This window comes from Salarias fasciatus, chromosome 14 (assembly GCF_902148845.1).
Source record: "Salarias fasciatus chromosome 14, fSalaFa1.1, whole genome shotgun sequence".
NCBI lineage: Eukaryota > Metazoa > Chordata > Actinopteri > Blenniiformes > Blenniidae > Salarias > Salarias fasciatus.
In genome coordinates, this window is record NC_043758.1 from 2,655,079 (window position 1) to 2,675,034 (window position 19,956).

The 19,956-nt window shown below is 53.8% G+C and overlaps 2 protein-coding genes across 2 annotated transcripts in view; one reads left to right on the top strand and one right to left on the bottom strand.

Annotated features, from left to right (window-relative positions):
* LOC115400429 (sodium/potassium-transporting ATPase subunit beta-3-like) overlaps nucleotides 1–2,637 on the top strand; it is a 6,203-nt gene extending 3,566 nt beyond the window's left edge. The window contains exons 6-7 of the mRNA XM_030108294.1: nucleotides 554–640; nucleotides 1,474–2,637. Of these exons, the coding sequence (XP_029964154.1) occupies nucleotides 554–640; nucleotides 1,474–1,641 (255 nt within the window). The 3' untranslated portion in view covers nucleotides 1,642–2,637. The remainder of the gene's footprint in view (nucleotides 1–553; nucleotides 641–1,473) is intronic.
* A 2,165-nt stretch (nucleotides 2,638–4,802) lies between these two features.
* Nucleotides 4,803–8,098, bottom strand: LOC115400665 (SH3 and multiple ankyrin repeat domains protein 2-like). The gene is made up of 6 exons (XM_030108676.1): nucleotides 7,992–8,098; nucleotides 7,570–7,669; nucleotides 5,858–6,355; nucleotides 5,239–5,356; nucleotides 5,033–5,163; nucleotides 4,803–4,892 (listed from the first exon to the last, which is right to left on the bottom strand). The coding sequence occupies exons 1-6, from the start codon at nucleotides 8,096–8,098 to the stop codon at nucleotides 4,803–4,805; spliced, it is 1,044 nt and encodes a 347-aa protein (XP_029964536.1).
* Between the last annotated feature and the right edge of the window lie 11,858 nt (nucleotides 8,099–19,956).

The window sequence follows — 19,956 nt, forward strand, 5'->3', positions numbered from 1 at the left end:
TCAATATGATGGTGTGCCAGTGTTGGTGATGTTGTAACTTTTTTGTGGCGCTGTTGTGGTACTGTTGAGACATTGTCATGTTTGGTCAGTGTGATGTTTAGGTGTGAGTTTATGGCAGTGAAGCAGCATTATTGTGGCACTGTGGTGATGTCTTTGCGTCACTGTTGTATGGTTGTTGTTACATTCTAATGGGGTCATTTTAATCAGGCCACAGTGTTATGAGGTGCTTGTGATGTGACCTGATGAGATATGGCGTTTTAATGTGGGTATTTTGTTGTTGTTGTGACAGTGTGATGTGATGTTGTTGTGACGTTGTCATTTTATTTTGTGATCTTTGTGATGTGATGTGGTCACTGACGTTATGTTACTGTGATATCGAGTCATTGTGACGATGCTGTGATGGTGTTGTGACGCTGTTGTGATGCTGTTGTGACGCTGTTGTGACGGTGTTGTGATGCTGTTGTGACGGTGTTGTGATGCTGTTGTGACGGTGTTGTGATGCTGTTGTCGCGCATTGTCTCGATGCTTATGTAACCCTCGGTGTCTCTGGCAGGGAAACGCGCCCCTCGAGATGTTGTACTTCCCATCTGATGGTCGAATTGACAAGATGTTTTTCCCGTACTACGGAAAGAAAGCTCACGTGAGTCCAAACGACAACACTCTGGTTCCTGACCCGGTTTTTGTTCCAACCCGAGTGTAGTCCTGACCCAGTTTTTGGTCCTCCCCCTTGTGAGTCCTGCCCGTTTTGTTGTCCTGGCCCTGATTTAATCCGGACTCTGGTATAGCCCTGTCCTGGTCTGTCCCTTTTCTGGTCTGACCTTGTCTTTGTGTGTTTCTATCCTGGTTTGACTTGTCTCCGTCTCACCCTGTCCTGGTGTAACCCTGCTCTGACCTAACCCTGTCTTGGTCTGACCCCGTCTTTGTCTGTCCCTGTCTTTGTCCATCCCCATCTACCTCGGACACTGTCCTTGTTTGTCACTATCTTGGTCTGACCCTGGTCTTGTCTGTCCCTATCTTGTTTTGACCTGTCCTTGTCTCACCCTGTCCTGGTGGAACCCTGCCCTGGACTGACTCTATCTTGGTCTGACACTGTCCTGATCTGACCTTGTCCTTGAATGATCTTGGTCTGACCTATCCTGGTGTAGGCCTGCTCTGGTCTGACCCTGTCTTTGTCTGTCCCAATCCGTGTCTGACCCTATCCTGGCCTGACCCTGTTGTGGTCTGTCCCTGTCTGGATCTGACCCTGGCCTTGTCTGACCTTGTTGTGGTCTGTCCCTATCCTGGTCTGACCCTGGCCTTGTCTGGCCCTGTCCTGGTCTGACCCTGTTGTGGTCTATTCCTGTCCTCATCTGTCCTTGTCCTGGGCTGACCCTGTTGTGGTCTATTCCTGTCCTCATCTGTCCCTGTCCTGGGCTGACCCTGTTGTGGTCTATCCCTGTCCTGGTCTGACCCTGTCCTGGTCTGTCTCTCCAGCCGGACTACGTGCAGCCACTGGTTGCCGTCAAGCTGCTTCTGACAAAAGAAGACTACAACGTGGAGCAGACGGTGGAGTGTAAACTTGAGGGATCAGACCTACGAAATAATGACGACCGGGACAAGTCTTTGGGTCGAGTCATCTTCCGGGTCAAAGTGTTCCAGTAATCCCGGGAACCGTGACCCTGAACACTGCCAACTGAGTTCACTGCCAAATGGAATGAAAATGGACGCCATTTACCCAGACCTGACCTGATCCTGCATGTCTGGTGACACTGCCAAACCCCTCACACCTCGTCCCGGTCCTTAACTGGTCCTGGTCCGCAACTGGTCCTGGTCCACAGCTGATTCTGGTCTACAACTGGTCCTAGTTCATAGTTGCACAGCAGATCCCAGTTCATTATTAGTTCTGGTCAAAGACCTGATCCTGCTTCAGATGTGATGTATGTCCAGACCTCATACTGGTCCAGACCTGGATCACACCTGACTCTGCGCTGGAGACCATTTGTAAGTGGTTCTGGTTTGGATCTGGTTTTTCTGGGCTCAGGTGTGGAACTCTGTAGACCAGTAGCAGTTTCTGGTTCTGTGGACCTGGTTCAGACAGTTGGAGCAGATCAGCTGAAGCATGTGAGAAAGCAGAACTGTGACTTCCTGTTTGTAGACGTTGTTAGGACAATAAAAGATGTTAATCCCGGTAGGAAAAAAATCTCTATGAGCCATTGCGGGTAATCAGATTACTCTGCTCCCCACCACATGTTGTACAGTTTTTAAGGTGAATGTGGTTGTTTTCACTGTCGTGTGACTCTCCATCAACCCCTCTCCCCGATGAGTATACCACCCGGACTGAAGGGGGCACTGCAGAGCCCTCACCCGGACTGAAGGGGGCGCTGCAGAACTCACTGGACTGGTGTCTCCTCATAAAGCTGTCCCAGACCGTCCCAACTCAGACTGCAGTCCTGCTCCTGGTCCCCAGCCGGGTCCTGATAGTGGTCTTGATCCTGTTGTGAACCTGGTACTTTTTATGGATATGGTCCTCATCCTGGTTCTATACCTGGTCCTGATCCTTGTGCTGGTCTTGACCAAGGCCTGGGCTTGATCCTTGCACTGGTCTGGACCCAGGTCCTGGTCCTCTGTTGTTTCTCACGCCACGTGTCACTTCCTGTCAAAGTCAAAGCTGCTCATCAAATAAAGAGTCACCGAGAATCTGAACGTCTTTTCACTCCAGAAACAGTCTCCAGACAGACTTCCATCCAACGACCGTACTGAAAGAAAACTAGCTGGTGTGTGCTAATCCCGACCCTAATCCTAATCCCAGGCTCTCCGCTAATCCTAATCCTAATCCCAAGGCCTCTGCTCAACCTAGTCCTAATCCCCTGGTCTGTGCTAAACCTAATCCTAATCCTGATCCCCTGGTTCATCCATCCATTTCTACACTGTTTAATCCTGATCAGGCTCACGAGGCGTTGGTGCCAATCCCAGCTGACGATGGACTAGGACCCCATACATCCTGTACAGGTGAGGACTGGAGGACAGGGACACCTGGACAGGTGTCCCTATTACAGGACAAACGGGGACAGCCAACCACACACACACACACTCATGCCATGTCAGAGTACCCCCCCCCTTCCTGTCTGTGTCCGTCCCCGCTCCTTGTCTCCCTCACCTCAAGCTTCCTATCAGCCGATCGCGTCCCCCCCCCCCCCCCCACTTCCTGCCGTATCATTTTTATCTATTCAATAGTTTAAAACTCAGTTCAGTTTTAAAATGAAACGGTTCAGTTCAAACTTTAAAATTTAGAACTGAGTTCACAGTTCCAAGGTGTTTTTCTATCTTTCGTCTCGATATGCTGCTAAGCCAGGACGTCCAGCTCCATCTGGGAGGCGAAGACACCGGAGCCTCTACCACTGGGATCTGGGCGGTAGAGGATCTGTTCCGGCTCGCCATCGCCGTGTCTTTAGATGTTTTAATCACCCGCTCTTACCTTGAAAGGCTCGCCGGGCGCTTCAGGTCAATATGCCGCTTCAGGTTCCTGAAAAAGGCAAAACTTCAACAAACAGGTCTGATTCTTCAAACCTGGAACATCACTGACTGGCTTCCAAAAATCCAGCTCATGTATTTTAATATGAAAGCTCCAAAAGATTGATCAAAAATGTGCAGAGCGTACACTCCAGCCTGCAGCGGGCTGGACGACCCCCGTCCTCCTGAGATCAGCCCAAACCAAGACTCACCTGGTCCAATCAGGACAGGCCGGCTGAACCAAAACTCCAAGGAGTGTCTGAAACGCACTAAATTAACATTCGCCTAACTAAAATAGAATAACTGAATATATGAATACTGATTGGGAGTTCTTCCTCCTTCATACAAATTAAGGCCCGTTTATTTAGGCGTGTTTTGACCGGTTCTTCACCTTTAAGGAAACCTGGAATTCTCTGAAACAAAGTTGTGAAAGGAATACAGTACGTTCAGTTCCTGTTGGCCCAACGGTTGGCCCATCAGCTCTCGCTGGGCGTCCCTGTGGAAACGCTGTACCAGCTCCCAGAGGGGACTAGAGTAGAGGCCATCAGCAGAAACGTGGCATCGCCTGCATGTGTGAGGGAAATAGCAGGACTTTTATTTTGAAAAGACCACAGGAAGCAGGTCACCCACGACTTTTTTACAACCTCGTTTGTTCATTCGTTGGGGGGGATTTTGCTCTGAGCGATGTGGGCGAGCTCCCAGAATGCAGTCTGTGAAGGAGAACGACAGGAAAGAGAAAATGCTAAATGCTGCGGCTCAAAGGGACCTGACTGTCGGCTTCACCATATGGTCTCATGGCGCCCCCTTGTAGCTGCAAGGAGGAACAGTGAATCAAATTAAAATATATTAAATCCTATTAAGCCGTTTAACTAAATTCCCCCTGACTATGAAACCATTTAGTGGTTCATTCATTCATTCATTCATTCATTCATTCACAGTTCCACAGTCTGAGCCCTTGACCTTCATCAGCTCTCAGTCCCATCCAGATCCAGTCCTCTGGTACCCATCAGGTCCTGGTTCTTCATCAGATCCTAAGCTACCATCAGGACCGGCCTCTCAGTCCCCATCAGGTCCTGGTTGTTGGACCAAAACTAGGTCCAGAACCGAAACAAAAATTTCCAAACTAGTGATGTGGTTCCACATCTGGATCCAGACCCAGACTGAGCAAACTGACAATGATCCAAATCAGTTTCTAGAACTAGCAAACTGATCCATTGTTTACATCTGGATCTGTAATGGATCCAGCTCCAGATGTGGATCCTCCTTGAAGTGGACTCCACAGACCCTCAGCAGATGGATCGACCTTGTGGCCCTCAGGCCTCGCTGGCGCTGCTGTTCCTGTTCAGCTCTCGAATTCCCAGCAGGATCTGCTTCATGTGGCCCACTTTGGTCACTCCCAGGTCCTGTGCAGAGACCACAACAAAACCACAACCAGACTGGAATGAGACCACAATGAGTAGACCCTCCAAACCAGGAACCACCGTCCCTCCATCCACCATCAATCAAATACCTCCAGCCCCCCCACCGCCACCCCCACCGGTACCTTCAGGTCTCTCCTCTCCAGGTGAATCAGTTCAGCTCCTCGGATGTCGTGTCCAACAAAGATTTCTTTATACTCAGTGAGACAAAGTCTGTCCAACCAGAGTCCAACTTCCTCTGTTCCCCACTGATGGACTGAGAGAGACAGAGACAGAAACAGTCAGAGACAGAGAGAGAGTGAGACAGACAGAGGGATAAAGGGACAGTTACCTGGTATGGACAGAGTTGCAGACGTCTCTTTGTTCTTGTTGTTTTTGTCTTTCGTGAACTTTGGAACGAGACGAAACTTTGCACTTCGACTGCGCTTCGAGAAATCAGCCAGAGGACCCTGAAGAGACAAGAAGACAGACAGAAAGACACAGAGAGACCGACCAAGGTTTGTAGTTGAGTCTGCCTGTCCCCCACTGTTTCTGTGTCTGCCGGTCTCTGCTCTGGATACAGTTTAGTGGTGACGACCTAACAGCAGTTCTGCTCAGCATCCAGGAGGTTCTGTCTTTACTGTGGAAACACTCCCCATAAAAGTACCAGCTCCCAGAGGGGATGAGAGTAGAGACCATCAGCAGAAACATGGCATCGTGTGCATGTGTGAGGGAAATAGCAGGACTTTTATTTTGAAAAAAAAAAAAAAAAGCACAGGAACAGTGAATCAAATTAAACTATATTAAATTCTATTAAGCCGTTCAACTAAATTCCCTCTGACTATGAAACCATTCAGTGGTTCATTCATTCATTCATTCATTCATTCATTCATTCACAGTTCCACAGTCTGAGCCCTTGACCTTCATCAGCTCTCAGTCCCAACCAGATCCAGTCTTCTGGTACCCGTCACGTCCCGGTTCTTCATCAGATCCTGGGTCACCATCAGGACTGGCGTCTCTGTCCCCATCAGGTCCTGGTTGTTGATTGGGTCCTGGGTCACCGTCTGGACCGGACTGTCAGTCCCTGACAGGTCCTGGTTGTTGACTGGGTCCTGGGTCACCATCAAGGCCGGCCTCTCAGTCCCTGACAGGTCCTGGTTGTTCACTGGATCCTGGGTCACTGTCAGGACCGGCCTCTCAGTCCCTGACAGGTGCTGGTTGTTCATCGGGTCCTGGGCCTCCAGCTGCTCTTCATGGGTCATGGTGTCTCTGATCCAGGTCAGGAAGTTGCCCAGTCTGGTGTAGACTCCGTACTTTCCCTTGGCGGCACACTTCTCGCCCCAGCTGACGACCCCGGTCAGGAACCAGGTCTCGCAGTAGTTCACCACGAAGGGACCGCCGCTGTCGCCGCTGCAGGAATCTTTGGTGCCGTCCAGGAACCCGGCACAGAACATGTTGTCTGTGATCACCTGCAAGATCAGGACCGGAACCACAGAGGTCAGAGGTCATCAGGACACAAACAGGAAGTGCTTATCTTATATTTCCTGTCAGATTTACGGTTGACCTTCCAGGATCATACCAAGACCTCGAGTAACACAAATATGTAAGCCTGCCTGAAAAAGGACCAGTAAGACCACCAGGCCCACAGGCCAAGCAGGACCATCAGAATCACAACAACCACCAGGACCCAGCTCTGGAGAAAGGCCTCCAGGCTCCCCTTGATTCAGCTATAGAACCAAACTCCTGGATCCAGACCTGTCCTGTGACCTCTGACCTCTCTCCACTCGTCACTGCTATTGAGCTGCTTGAGAAGGTTGATCTGATGAGGGTCGACCTTGATGGTCTGCAGTAGAGGCCCTGGTGATCTACATTAGATCCATGTGAAGTCTGCATTAGATCCACTTGGTGGTCTACATTTGAACCTCTGGTGGTCTGCATTAGATCTATCTAGCGGTCTACATTAGAGACCCTGGTGATCTACATCTACAGAGCCACCTGGTGGTCTACACTGGATCCACTTGGTCTACATTAGAGGCCTTGTTATGGTGCGTTCACACCGGACGCATTGCAAGCTTCACAGGCGTCACTGACACGTGTTCAAATCTACACACGACGCTTGCAACGCTCGCGACGCGCGGCAGCTCATTGGCGGGAGTGGGAGGAGCTTAAGTGCATCACAAAGAGGGACGTCTTCCCCAGAGTGCTCGTCTGTGATTGGATGACGCTCTGCGTTGACGCTTCCAAGTTCAATTTTCCCAACTTCAGGCGTTGACGCCTGCAACGCGTGACGCGTGTGACGTGCGTCGCCAATGCTCAAAAAGCTCGAAGAGCGACGCTCAAAAAGCGACTGACGCGCGTTAGGTCCGTTGAAGCTCGTCCACCCTAGACTTTGAACGTAAAAGCAACGACCGTGCAACGCGTCCGGTGTGAACACACCATTAGTCTACATTAGATCCACCTGTTGGTCTAGATTAGAGGCCCTCCGGTGGTCTGAGAGGACAGAAGCTGGACTGTGGCGCCCCCTGCTGGACTCACCTGCTCAGTGCTGGAGGTCCAGTCGCTGTGAGAGACCACTGGGACCGACACTCGTCTCAGGAAGCGTGAGGAGCGCCGAAGGTAGTGGGTGGAGCCCCAACCTGTCACCACGCCATAGTTCTGGTCCTGAACACACACACACAGTTACCCTCAGCAGGTAGGAGCTCAGGTGTGTGTCGGGCAGACACACCGGTGTCGCCGTCGGGCCTCGGAGTGCCAGCCTTGCGAGGAAGAGGAGGGTGATGTCGCTGTCGAAGGTGAAGGAGTGAAAATGAGGATGAAGATCTTCTGGATCTTTATGAGCTGCTCATCTTCATCAGGACGCTTCTTATCCAAATCACCTTGAGAGAGAGAGAGAGAGAGAGAGAGACAGAGACAGAGACAGAGACAGAGACAGAGAGAGAGAATCTGTCTTCCCCATCAACAATGGAGGAACACCTTCAGTTTGATGGTGGAGAAAGAGCAGCAGGCTGCAGGAGTGGAGGCCAGCAAGAGAAGAGGAAGAGCGACCTCAGTGAGAGCAGGAGGGGGAGAGGAGGCTGCTCCCTCTGAACTAGAAATGTCACTCACGTGTCGCACTGGTCCTGGGTCGCCCAGGTGGCGTCTGCCGTTTGGGCCCTGAACCCGTCTTCGTCCACCAGGTTACAAGCTTCAGTCAAAATGAACATATCCTCCATTTCTCTACCCCGTCCTCCTCCGCTGTCATCATTTCATTCTCTACTCCATCGTCTCGCCCTCTCACTCTATCATATAAACGTGAGGAGATGTGTACCTGTGGTGAGGGGCGTGGCCTATGGGTGAGGGGCGTGGCCTATGGGCCCTCAGAATATGAAACGTCCTGACTGAGAGTGTTTTCTGGCCTGGTAAACCAGCCCCGCCCACTCCACATTTGGATTGTGGAGCTGGGGTGGGTCTGGGGACGACGCAGTGATAAGAGAATGTGACAGAGCAGTGCTACTGACGAGCCAATCAGCGTTACTGCTTTTTGTTTTCACATTTCTTTGGCAAATTCCTGTGGGAAAACCGAAAGTGACGCCATCATTGAGCGTAGCTTCTTCCAAAACGCACATGGCAGAGATTACAGAGATGAACAACAACAGTCGGCTAAAAGCTGCAATAAGTAAAATTATAGCCAAAATACCAACTATTACAACAATCAAGCCAGAGCCGGAGCCTGCGCCTGGTGAGGTTCTCACAGGAAAGGAGGTTTTTGCATGTCTTTGCGTGTAGAGAAGTTAGAGCTAAAGAGCTAAAGCTAACCCTTAGAGACGTACTTGTTTTGAAGCGCTGATTGGCTGAAGTGCGCTGTCAGTCAAAGGAGTAACCGACGCCCCCTGCACCCCCAGACCCACCCCAGCTCCACAATCCAGATGTGGAGTGGGCGGGGCTGGTTTACAGGCTAAGTGTTTTCTGCTGCTGACTGATGACATTTTGGAATGAGAATAGGCCTTGAGAGCAGCAAACACACACACACACACACACACACACACACACACACACACACACACACACACACACACACACACACACACACACACACACACACACACACACACACACAGTAATAATGTTCGTAAGTAGTAATGTTGACCAATAGAAAGAGTCTGAAGCTGTTCTTTCTGCCAGCAGCCAGCAGGGGGAGCCCTCCATGATGTGGACATTTGGCCTCCACCTGTTTGATGGAGGGACGATAAGTCCTGAAAAAGTGGTCTGCCACAGCTCTGCTTCATGTGATCACCTGCCAGGGACTCCCCCCTCGTCTCTCCAGGTGTCCCCTCATGATTCGGGGCTCCAGGTACTGGGGGGGGGCCCTCGCTCCCACGATGTGTTCGCTGTCACCTCGGTCATCCTGGTGTTGATGTTGTCCGTCTCCATGATAATTTTGACCCTTTCAGAGTGAAGGAACCGCCACTGTTCCTGCTGCATGCCGCAGGGAAACATCACTGCACAGGAAACAGGACAGTCACTGACCTGGACACACCTGGACACACCTGGACAAACCGGGAAACACCGGACAACACCTGGAAACACCTTGTTCCGGCCGTCACCATATTGTCTCTCCACCCCCCCAAGTGTGTGTCTGTGTCCGAGTGTGGTTTTCCAGGTTGCTGCAGGAACCAGTCATCACTTCATCGCCTGCAGCTGGGGAGCCTGACCAGGGAGCAGCTCATCAGCCAATCCTGCGAAGCCCCTGAAGAGGTGAAAGCAGGACACTGACCGGGGCTGGCTGCCACCAGCAATGCTCACGTGCCTCCTGGAGTTAGTTGGGATTGTTGTTAGTTAGTGGGGCACTCAGTTCTCTATTTTTTGACATTCAGTACTGTATTTTGGTTTCAGGAATCTTCATTGTTTTCCCTTATTATTAGTTACCTTTTGGCCTTTGTGTTTGTGGTTTGACAGCTCGAGTTTAGAGTCTCTTTGTGTTCCCGTTTGTTCTTACTTTTGTTAATAAATAACTTTAATTTTCACTTAACTCCTCTGGCTTTTATGTGACAACAGCTGGACAAACCTGGGGCACCTGGAAACACCTGGAAACACCTAGAACCATGTAGAAAAATATAAGAACACCTGTAAACACCTGAGAACACCTGTAAACACTTGACAACACCTAGAACCATCTGGAAAATCTTGAGGACACCCAAGAACACTTGGAAACCCCTGGAAACACCTGAAAACACCTAGAACCAAACGGCAACACCTAGAACCACCTGGAAACATCTGACAACACCCAAGAACACCTGGAATCACTAGGAAACACCTGAGAATGTCAGAGAAGGTCTGACAACACCTCAAACCACCTGGAAACACCTGGAAACACGAGAATGCTGGAAACACCTGAACAGTGAATAGTGTACAGTTTTACAGTGTGTATTGTGTAGTGTACAGTGCGAAGTGTACAGCTGGTGGTGTACCTGCTGCAGAGCAGCTCCGTCCATCAGCCTCCAGTTTGTATCCGTCAGCACAGTCACACTGAACTCCGGCGCACCCCGGCAGGTCTCTGCAGTACTGCTGGCAGTCGCCATTCTTATAGACACACTCCAACACCTCTGAAACACAACACATGTTCCCCATGGTTACAACACAACACACAAACATGTTTTCATGGTTACAACACTTCTGCAGTCAACTGTTTACCTATCATTACCATTTTTTTACCTGTGCTTTTGTGTTTTGTTTTGTTTTGTTTGGGGATTTTTTTTTAATATACATATTGTATGTTGTTTACTCTTTGTTGATCTGTTCTTTGCCCATCATGCTCTCATTTACCTATTACCTAAACATTGTTACATTGTTTACTAGACATTGTAGTTTACCTGTTAATCAGGTATAGTTTCCATGGTGTTGTTAGCCTGTTGCACACAAACCATGACTAAAAAGGTGGTAAGCGGGGCGCTTTTTCCGTTGTTTAGGTGTCTACCAGATGTTGTTTACCTGTTATTTAGGTGTCTATCAGGTGTTGTTCTATTTCATCCCTACTGACCGCCAGAGGCTGTGCTTAAAGCACTGGAATGTTCCCTTCGCACATGCGCAGTTTGAGTACGTATACCAACAACGTCACTTGTGACCCCTGGGTGACCCAGGAATTACCTATAAATTCCTGGCGGGAAACTCGGTTTGGTTCCTTTTTTTCTTCTAGCGTTCTGTTCGAGCCTTGGAGAATCGGGACCTGCCTCTTTTGGCGATTTTTTGACTTGGTTGCTGGGAGCCTTGTGACTATCAAGTCGGAGCTGCGGATCGCCCTCCAAAGGCTGTGACCCTGATTCCCTCTCCTCCGCAACGCTTGGCTGTCGCGGTGACTGTCTCCGTGGTGAGATCTTCCGCCCTCCGAACTCCGGTAAGGTTGCGGATATTTTCGGGAGCGCACGAGGACACCGGGACGCCGATGTTCTGTTGGTCGATGCGGCCGCTGGCCGTGGGTGTCGGCCCGTGGGGAGCGCGTCTCCTCCGCTCAGGCGCGGCGTTGTGCTTCTTCCGCCTGGCTAGGTGGCTGGCGTGGCCGGTGGATCGGCCGCGTCGGGTTCCCCCGGTTGTTGGCCCCGCTGCGGCCCTGGGCCTGGGGGGAGTGTTGTGCTGAGCGCTACCTGCGAGGTTGCTACGCCGTTAATGGTGCTGCGGCGTTAGCGGGGCTATGCCGTGGCGGCGTGCGGTGCCGTTGTGGCAGTGGGACATTGTTAGCGGCTCTACGCTGTGGGCGGTATCTCCGCCGTTTATATTCTCCACTGTGGTGGCATCTCGTGTGAGTGCACGGTGTCTCCGTTGTGTCTCCGCTGCCGTGACTCTGTGCTGTTTACGTTGCGCCGGCTGTAGCGGGGCTTACCCTACTTGTGTACGCTGTTTGCGTGTACCCTTGTTGCGTTACGCCGGTTGCGGCAGTTATACGTTGCGGCGGCATCCCGCTGTAGCAGTATCCCGCTGTAGCAGTATCCCGCTGTAGCAGTATCCCGCTGTAGCAGTATCCCGCTGTAGCAGTGCCCTGTTTGTGTGCCTCGGCCGTAGCGGCGCTTCAGCATTTCACGGTGCCCCTGTGGCTGTCTCCGCCGGTTGCAGTGTCTCCGCTGAGGTAGCGTTGCGCTAGTTGCGTTTCGGCGCTCTAGTAGGCTGCTGTGTGGTGCCGTTCTGTTTTTGTCCAGCTTGTTGCTCGGCGTGTTGCTACTCCCGCGGGAGCTGCGCGGCGATCTTCTCCCGCTGCACCCACTTGGTTTGCCGTGTAGACGGCATACACCCTCTTCCCTCGGCTTACCGCACCACCGTCCCGGGCCCTGGTACTCCACGGGTGCCACTGCGTGGCAGTGGGGAGCAGGCCTCGGTTGACTGCTTTTTTCTTGTGGTGCTGCCCGGTTGCTAGCTGTCCTGCATTTGCTGTGCAGGCGGCGTCTGCCCCCTTCCCTCGGCTTACTGCGCTAGCGTTTCCTAGTCTGGGCGCCCGTACCTCCGACGGGCGCAGCTGTGGTTGCTGTGTAGGCGGCGTATTCCCCCCTTCCCTCAGCTTCCCTGCTGTCTATACCCTGACCAGCTGCGTGCGCGTGGTGTGACGGTCAGGCAGGAGGATGGAGAGCCGCCTGGTGGCCGCTCTCTCTGTTTTTCATTCTGCTCCTGGTTCTGGTTGTGCGAGATGGATGGCTCCCACCTGTGCGTTTCCTGTGGGGCCTTCCTGCAGGCAGATGATGGCCATGACCTCTGCCCCAGCTGTCTTGGCCCTGCTCACCTCCGGGATGCGTTGTCGGATAATCCGTGCCTTGACTGCAGCTATATGCCGTATGCTCAGCGGGCCGCCCGGCTGGCACAGGTCTCCCCTGCTGCTAAGGGTGGCCCAGGGCCCTCCTCTTCGGGACAGCTCCCTGCTGCTCAGTCGAGGCGCTCTAAGCGCCGTGGGGGCTCCGCCGCTGGGGCTCAGCCACCGGAGAAGCAGGCGAGGTCTGAACCGCACCTCGCCGCGGAGGTGGCACAGCTGCAGAGGGAGCTGGAGGAGATGTGGACGCTCCTGTGTGAGCTCTCCGGTGGAGGGCGCCAGGACGCCATCCACGCAGACAACATCGCCCCCCGAGGAGGACGTGATGTCCTTGGCAGCGTCTGCTTAGCATTTTTCGGAGGAGGTCTTTGAGCACGGGTCTGTGGGGTCTGAGCATGAGTCCCTCCGGTCATCGCAGGGCTCGGGTGACCAGTTCGGGGATGAGTCGATGCAGGCTGTTATGTGGGCCACGCTGGCTCAACTGCAGCTGGAGGTCCCGCAGCCGGCCCAGCCTGCCCCTGTTAGTGCCTTCTTCCAGCGCAGGCAGACCCTGTCCGCATTTGCCGTCCCTCCCTTGGAGGATTTCCTGAAGGACTTACACTCCTGCTGGAGGGATGGCACCGCCCCCTCCAGGTTGTTGGCGGACGGCTGGACGCTGGCGGCCATGCACGGGGTGACTGTGGATTGCCTGTATCGGATGCCTGAGGTAGAGCCAGCAATCGCGGCTCTCATCGTTTCCCCAGAGGAGTCCCTCCAGCCGGCGGTGAGGTGCCCCTGTCCGCAGTGTCGCATCACGGATGACCTCCTCACGAGGGCCTTTAACGCTGGGGCGCAGGTTAGCCGCACAGGCAATTCACTGGCTCACCTTATGCTGGCTCTCTCTGCCTCCCTGCAGGGAGGCCAGGTAGATGCCTCGGTGGTCGGGTTCTCCGACGCGGCGCTGCAGGCCTTTGCTCTCATCTCTAGGGAGCTGGGACGGATGATGTCCCTGCTGATTCAGGCGCAGCGCCAGGTGTGGTTGGCGCAGTACCTCTTGTCAGAGGTGTCCCGCAAGGCGCTCTGGGGGCTGGCGGTGGAGCCTGGGCGGCTCTTTGGTTCGGCCGTGGTGGAGGTTTTGGAAAGGTCGGCTTGGGCTCGTGAGACCCGGCAACAGTTGGTGGGCCCCGCCCCCCAGAGGGCTTCCGGGGGCTCTTCAAGGCTGTCGCGCTTTTGCCCGCCTCCTGGGCCTCACCTGGCGGGGGACCTTGCCTTCGGGCAGGCGCCGCAGGGATTGGCAGGGGCCTTTCGTTCCCCTGCCCCCGTGTCCTCCAGACGATCCCATAACTCCGGCTCTGCCGGCCGCGCTGCTGGCCGCGCCACCAGCAGCTCCACCGGTCGAACCGGTGGTCGCGCCGCTGGCCGCCCCCCTGGCACCCCTCGGGGCCGGGGGGCCAGGGATTGGTGCTTGGGGGCTGAGCGTTGGATCTTTTTATGATCAGCAGTTGAGGCTCTGGGCGGCTACGGCCACAGACCCCTGGGTGGTTTCCACCTTGACCCAGGGCTACCGGCTGCAGTTCTGACAACGGCCCCCCCAACCCCAACCGGGCTACTGTGATGGTCATCAGGGACCCAGTGAGGGCTTTGGCCTTGGACCAGGAGCTGGCCACCCTCCTGGCCAAGGGGGCGATCGATGCGGTGGACCCCCTGTTGGATCCAGGGGGGTTCTACTCAGTATACTTCCTCGTGCCCAAGAAGACCGGGGGGTTTCGCCCGATTTTGGATTTGAGGAACCTCAACCCCTGCTTGAGGGTGCTGCCATTCCGGATGTTGACACTGAAGGATGTGTTGCGGACTGTCTCGCCGGGGGCCTGGTTTGCGTCGGTCGATTTGAGGGATGCTTATTTCCACGTCCCGATCGCCCCTCAGCACAGGCGGTTCCTGCGGTTTTCCTACACGGGCCGCCATTGACAGTTCCGGGTGCTCCCTTTCGGGCTCTCCCTCTCGCTGTGGGTTTTCACCTGAGTGGTGAAGGCGGCCCTGTACCCCTTACAGGCACGGGGTATGGTGGTGCTCCCGTACATCGACGACTGGCTGATCTGTGCTCCGTCGCGGGTACAGGCAGCCAGGGATACCTCCGAGCTTCTGGCTCATGTGGAGCGCTTGGGCCTCAGAGTCAACTGTTCGAAGTCCTGTTTGGTTCTGGCTCAGCGGATCGCCTTCCTGGGGGTGGCCTTGGATGCCGTGGCCATGAGGGCCTGGCCTTCCTCTCCCAGGGTGGACGACGTCCTCAGCCTCCTCAGGTTGTTCCGGTGGAACGCCACCGTCTCCTACGGCACCTTCCTGCGGCTTTTGGGGAAGCTGACTTCTCTGACGGCGGTGGTCCCTTTGGGACTGCTGTCTCTGCACCTTCTACAGAGGTGGCTGAACAGCTTCCACTTGGACGCCAAGTGGCATCGCCACCGGCGGCTCAGGGTGTTGCGACGATGCCTTTCGGCCCTGGTTCCGTGGAGGGACAGGTGTCGAGGTGTAAAATCTTCAGCCCGTCTCCATGAGGCCGCTCCAGCCGAGGCTTCCCCTCCAATCACGCCTCGATCCCACAGAGCCTTTTTGGATCCCAATATCAAGGTGTACAATAAGGACCTGACAACTTCTGGCTGTTTAGTGTGTGAATTTATTACAGGAAGATGTTGTTTCCCTGACAAGGAATTCTAGTCTTTGAGTCCCTGGTCTACCCGTAAGTAGCGTCCAGCAGGCAAAAAGCGATGTCTAATCTCTGTGTGTGTATTACTGATTCCCCGCTCGTAGGCGGGGTTCTCAAACAGTGGTTCTCGGTAGTTTTCTATCGTCCACCCCGTCCTCTCTCCCAGGCACGTGGATCTCCCAGGTTCCGCATCCTGGGTTATCTCGCCCCGACAGTCTCCGTCCTTCACTCCCTCAAGCGTTATCTGCAAGAACTGAGACGAGAAAAACTTCCCGGGACCTCATGTGCTTTTTTCATGGTTAAGGTTACAAATCATTAAGAAATACAAAAGCAGCTGCAAAACAAAGTTAAATGCATATTATATTGTGATATTTTTCCCTGAGTATCATATGTGAGCAAGCAAGTATTAGAATAAGGATATTGAAACTAAAATAAATTCCCACACAGGGCTTGGCTGTTGTGGGGTGTCCCCTTGGGCGTGGCCCCAGGTCACCACGAGACTGTCACTACGGACACCAGTCTCGGGGTTGGGGCGCTGTTTGGTGCCGCAGGACTGTGCGGGGACGTTGGTCGGTTCAGGACCGCACGGGGCACATCAACGTGCTGGAGCTGCGGGCGGTGCATCTGGCCCTCAGGCACTTCCTGCCGTTCCTGAGGGGGCGGCACGTGGTCGTCCGCTCCGACAACACCTCGACCGTGTTTTATATCAACCACCAGGGCAGGACCAGGTCTTCCCGCCTGTTGCAGGTTGCCCGGCGATTACTTCTGGGGACGGCCCCATGGCTGGCCAGCCTGCAGGCAACGTACCTTCCGGGGGCTCTCAATCAGCTGGCGGACGCCCTCTCCCACCAGGGCCCCCCGGCCGGGGAGTGGCGCCTCCACGCGCAGGTGGTGCACGAGATCTGGGAGCGTTTCGGCCGGGCCGAGGTCAACCTCTTTGCCTCTGCAGAGACCTCCCACTGCCCACTTTGGTTCTCCCTGGCAGAGCCTGACAGCCCTCTGGGCCTGGACAAGCTGGCGCATCCTTGGCCACGGGTCCTGCTATATGCCTTTCCTCCGATTCCCCTGCTTTGGCCTACACTCCTCAGGGTGCTTCCCGAGGGGCACACGCTGCTGCTGGTGGCCCCCTATTGGCCGGGATGGGCGTGGTTCCCTCTGCTCCACAGGTTGTCTCACGTTGGGCCGTGGCGGCTTCCCGCCAGGCAGGGATCTGTTGACTCAGGACAGGGGTCAGGTGCTGCACCCCCGGCCTCACCATCTCTGCCTGTGTGCCTGGCTTTTGAGGGGCCCGAGTCGCTGCTGAGCAGCTGCTTGGAGCCTGTCAGGCAGACCATCCTGAATGCTCGGGCACCGTCCACCAGACTGGTGTATGACAACAGGTAGCGGTTGTTTACACAGTGGTGCAATGGCTGGGGGGAGGATCCGGTGCTCTGTTCGGTCCCCGTGGTCCTGGACTTCCTACAGTCTCTCTTGGACGATGGCCAATCCCCGGCGACCCTGAGGGTGTATGTGGTGGCGATATCGGCCCGCCATGTCAGGGTTGCTGGCGGCACGCTGGGCGGTCATGCTTTGGTGTCAGCCTTCCTCAGGGGGGCTTTGAGATTGCACCCCCCTAGGGCCCCACGGGCGCCTACCTGGGATCTGCATCTGGTCCTGCAGAGCCTGTGCCGGCCTCCCTTTGAACCCCTGGCGGCGGCGGAGCTGCAGTGGTGTCCCAGAAGACGGCGTTCCTGCTGGCCGTTACCACGGCGAAGCGTGTGGGGGAGCTGCACGCTCTGTCTGTCCACCCGACGTGCTGCAGATGGCACCCGGGTGGGGCTGGCATCACGCTGTGGCCGAACGCCGCGTTCCTGCCTAAGGTCTGGGCGAGGCTGGGGGCCAACCAGCCTATTCGGCTTGCCTGTTATGACCCCCCCCGCCAGGCGGCTTGGGGGTCGAGTCGGCACTCTTGTGCCCAGTTCGGGCCCTCAGGGGCTACGTGGCAGCAACGGCGGATGTGAGGATAACCGACCAGCTGTTTGTCTGCTATGGGGGCCCTGGAAAGGGCTCTGCGCTGTCTAAGCAGTGCCTGTCCCACTGGGTGGTGGACACCATTCGCTGTTCTTATCTGGCCGCGGGCCGGCCTCCGCCCCAGGGGGTGCGTTGCCATTCCACTCGGGTGGTATCTACATCGTGGGCCGCCCTGAAGGGAGTGCCCCTGGATGAGCTGTGTGCTGCTGCCTCCTGGTCTACGCCGGGCACCTTCTCCTGATTCTACCAGTTGGACATTGTGCCTCCGCACCCACTGCGGGTGGTCCTGGACCCGGCAGAGGCATCCCAGTGAGGTGGGTCCCTGGGATTCCTCGTAACGAAGTTGGCATACGTCATTCCAGTGCTTTAAGCACTGCCTCTGGCAGTCAGTAGGGATGAAATAGAACGAAAGTTACGAATGTAACTACAGTTCTATGAATCCCGGATGACCGCCAGAGCACTCTGTCACTCGGAATCCTCGTGGTCATGCGAGAAGATTCCGTAGGAACCGAACCAGGTTTCCCGCCAGGAATTTATAGATAATTCCGTGGTCACCCAGGGGTCACAAGTGACGTTGGTATACGTACTCGAACTGCGCATGCGCGAAGGGAACATTCCAGTGCTTTAAGTACTGCCTCTGGTGGTCAGTAGGGATTCATAGAACTGTAGTTACATTCGTAACTTTTGTTTAACTGTTGTTTAGGTATCTACCAGGTGTTGATTACTTGTTCAGGTGTCTACCAGGTGTTGCTTAACTGTTGTTTAGGTATCTACCAGGTGTTGATTACTGTATGTTCCTCCCAGCTTTCCCAGTGACACAGAAGGACACACAGGTTCACCGGTTCACAAAAGGAGTACAGAGGTTCCAAGTTGAAAATAATTTATTCTCTTATTGGTTGAGTTCGGTTAAATTATCTTTACAAAAAAAACTTAATTTACAGACGAGCGCTTCATTTCAGTCAAGAGTCCGGTGCGCGGTTGGGCTGGCCCACACCAACACGCCACCATACCGAGGACACGACACAGGATAACATTTGACATGACAGCAGCTCCAGGACGGACAAAGACAAAGACAAAGACAGCCGTGGTGTCCCTGCGCTGGAAACGGGGCTCGAACAGGGCAGAACCGCTTCCTACTTCCGTTAGCGGGGCAAATGCTCAGACCAGCACTGGAACATCGGGACCCACGTACCCGATCTACAGCTGCTGCAGAATGCGCTTGACCCGCTCCCCTGGAGCCATCGCGATACTGCTCTCATGGAGCACTGCTACCAGCCAGAGCCAACCCGGAAGTGCAAGAACCAGAGGACGACACAGACGTACGAGGGGTTTTTTATAGCGCCCCCAGCCAATAGGCTGAGAACAACACTAAACACACCCATCCTGCCACATAAAGACAATGGAAAAAAAAACCTTAATGAAATTGGTACTAAACCACACACAAAAAATAAAGAATAAGAAATAAAATACAACAACCCTGAAGCTACACAATGAGTAAAATGAGAAACAAAGGAAAATAAATGTATCACACCACTGAAATGGACTACAATATAACAGACAGCATATCATTTTGTCTTAACTGTCTCCTGAAAATAGGAAAATTTTCCTATTTCAGGACTCCACCTTTAGGAGTGAAAGGGTCCCTCATCATTATACAATTCTACAATTTCATTTAGCAGACGCTTTTGTCCAAAGCGAAGTAAAACACAAGCAAGAATACAGACATAAGAAAGAAACCATTAGTAAATGCTTCCATTGCTTCAAGTGCGATTGGTCAAGGGAGTTGCCATCCAGTTGCAGAAGAGGAGCCACTACCCCCCCCCCCCCCCCCCCCCCCCCCTTTATTTATTTATTTATTTATTTTGTGTCAACTTAGTGTGTGGTACATAAGTGCTGGGTTTTAGACCACCTGACCTATTCTTCCCCAAAGATGGGGTCAGATTAAGACCCTAGGTGTTCTCTGAACAATTGAGTCTTCAATTGTCTCTTGAAAGTAGAAAGGGACTCGGCAGAACGCACAGAGTTAGGTAGTTCGTTCGACCATTTGGGAACAACAGAAGAGAAGAGTCTGGCTGGAGGTTTAGAGCCGAGCTGGGCTGGAAGCTCCAGGTAGAGAGGAGACCTGGATCAGGGAGTCCAGGTAGGCCAGAGTCGTTCTTGTAAGCGTTTTGTAAGCCAGGAGGAGAGATTTGAATTTGATCCTGGCTGCAACTGGAAGCCAATGAAGGGAGATGAACAGGGGAGTGACATGAGCTCTTCTGGGCTGGTTGAAGACCAGACCTGCTGCATTCTGGATCCTCTGTAGAGGTTTGACTGCACATGCAGGGAGACCCGCCAGAAGAGAGATGCAGTAGTCAATGCGTGATATCACGAGAGCCTGAACCAGAAGCTGTGTGGCCTGTTGGGTCAGGAAGGGTCTGATCTTCCTGATGTTGTAGAGGGCATAACGACAAGACTGAGAAACTGAGGCCACGTGAACCTTAAAGGTCAGCTGGTCATCAATCATGACACCCAGGTTTCTGGTTGAGTTTGTGGGCACAAGTTGGCTCGAGTGAAGTTGGACACTGATCTGAGGCTGGACAGATGGACAAGCTGGAAAGACCATGAGTTCAGTC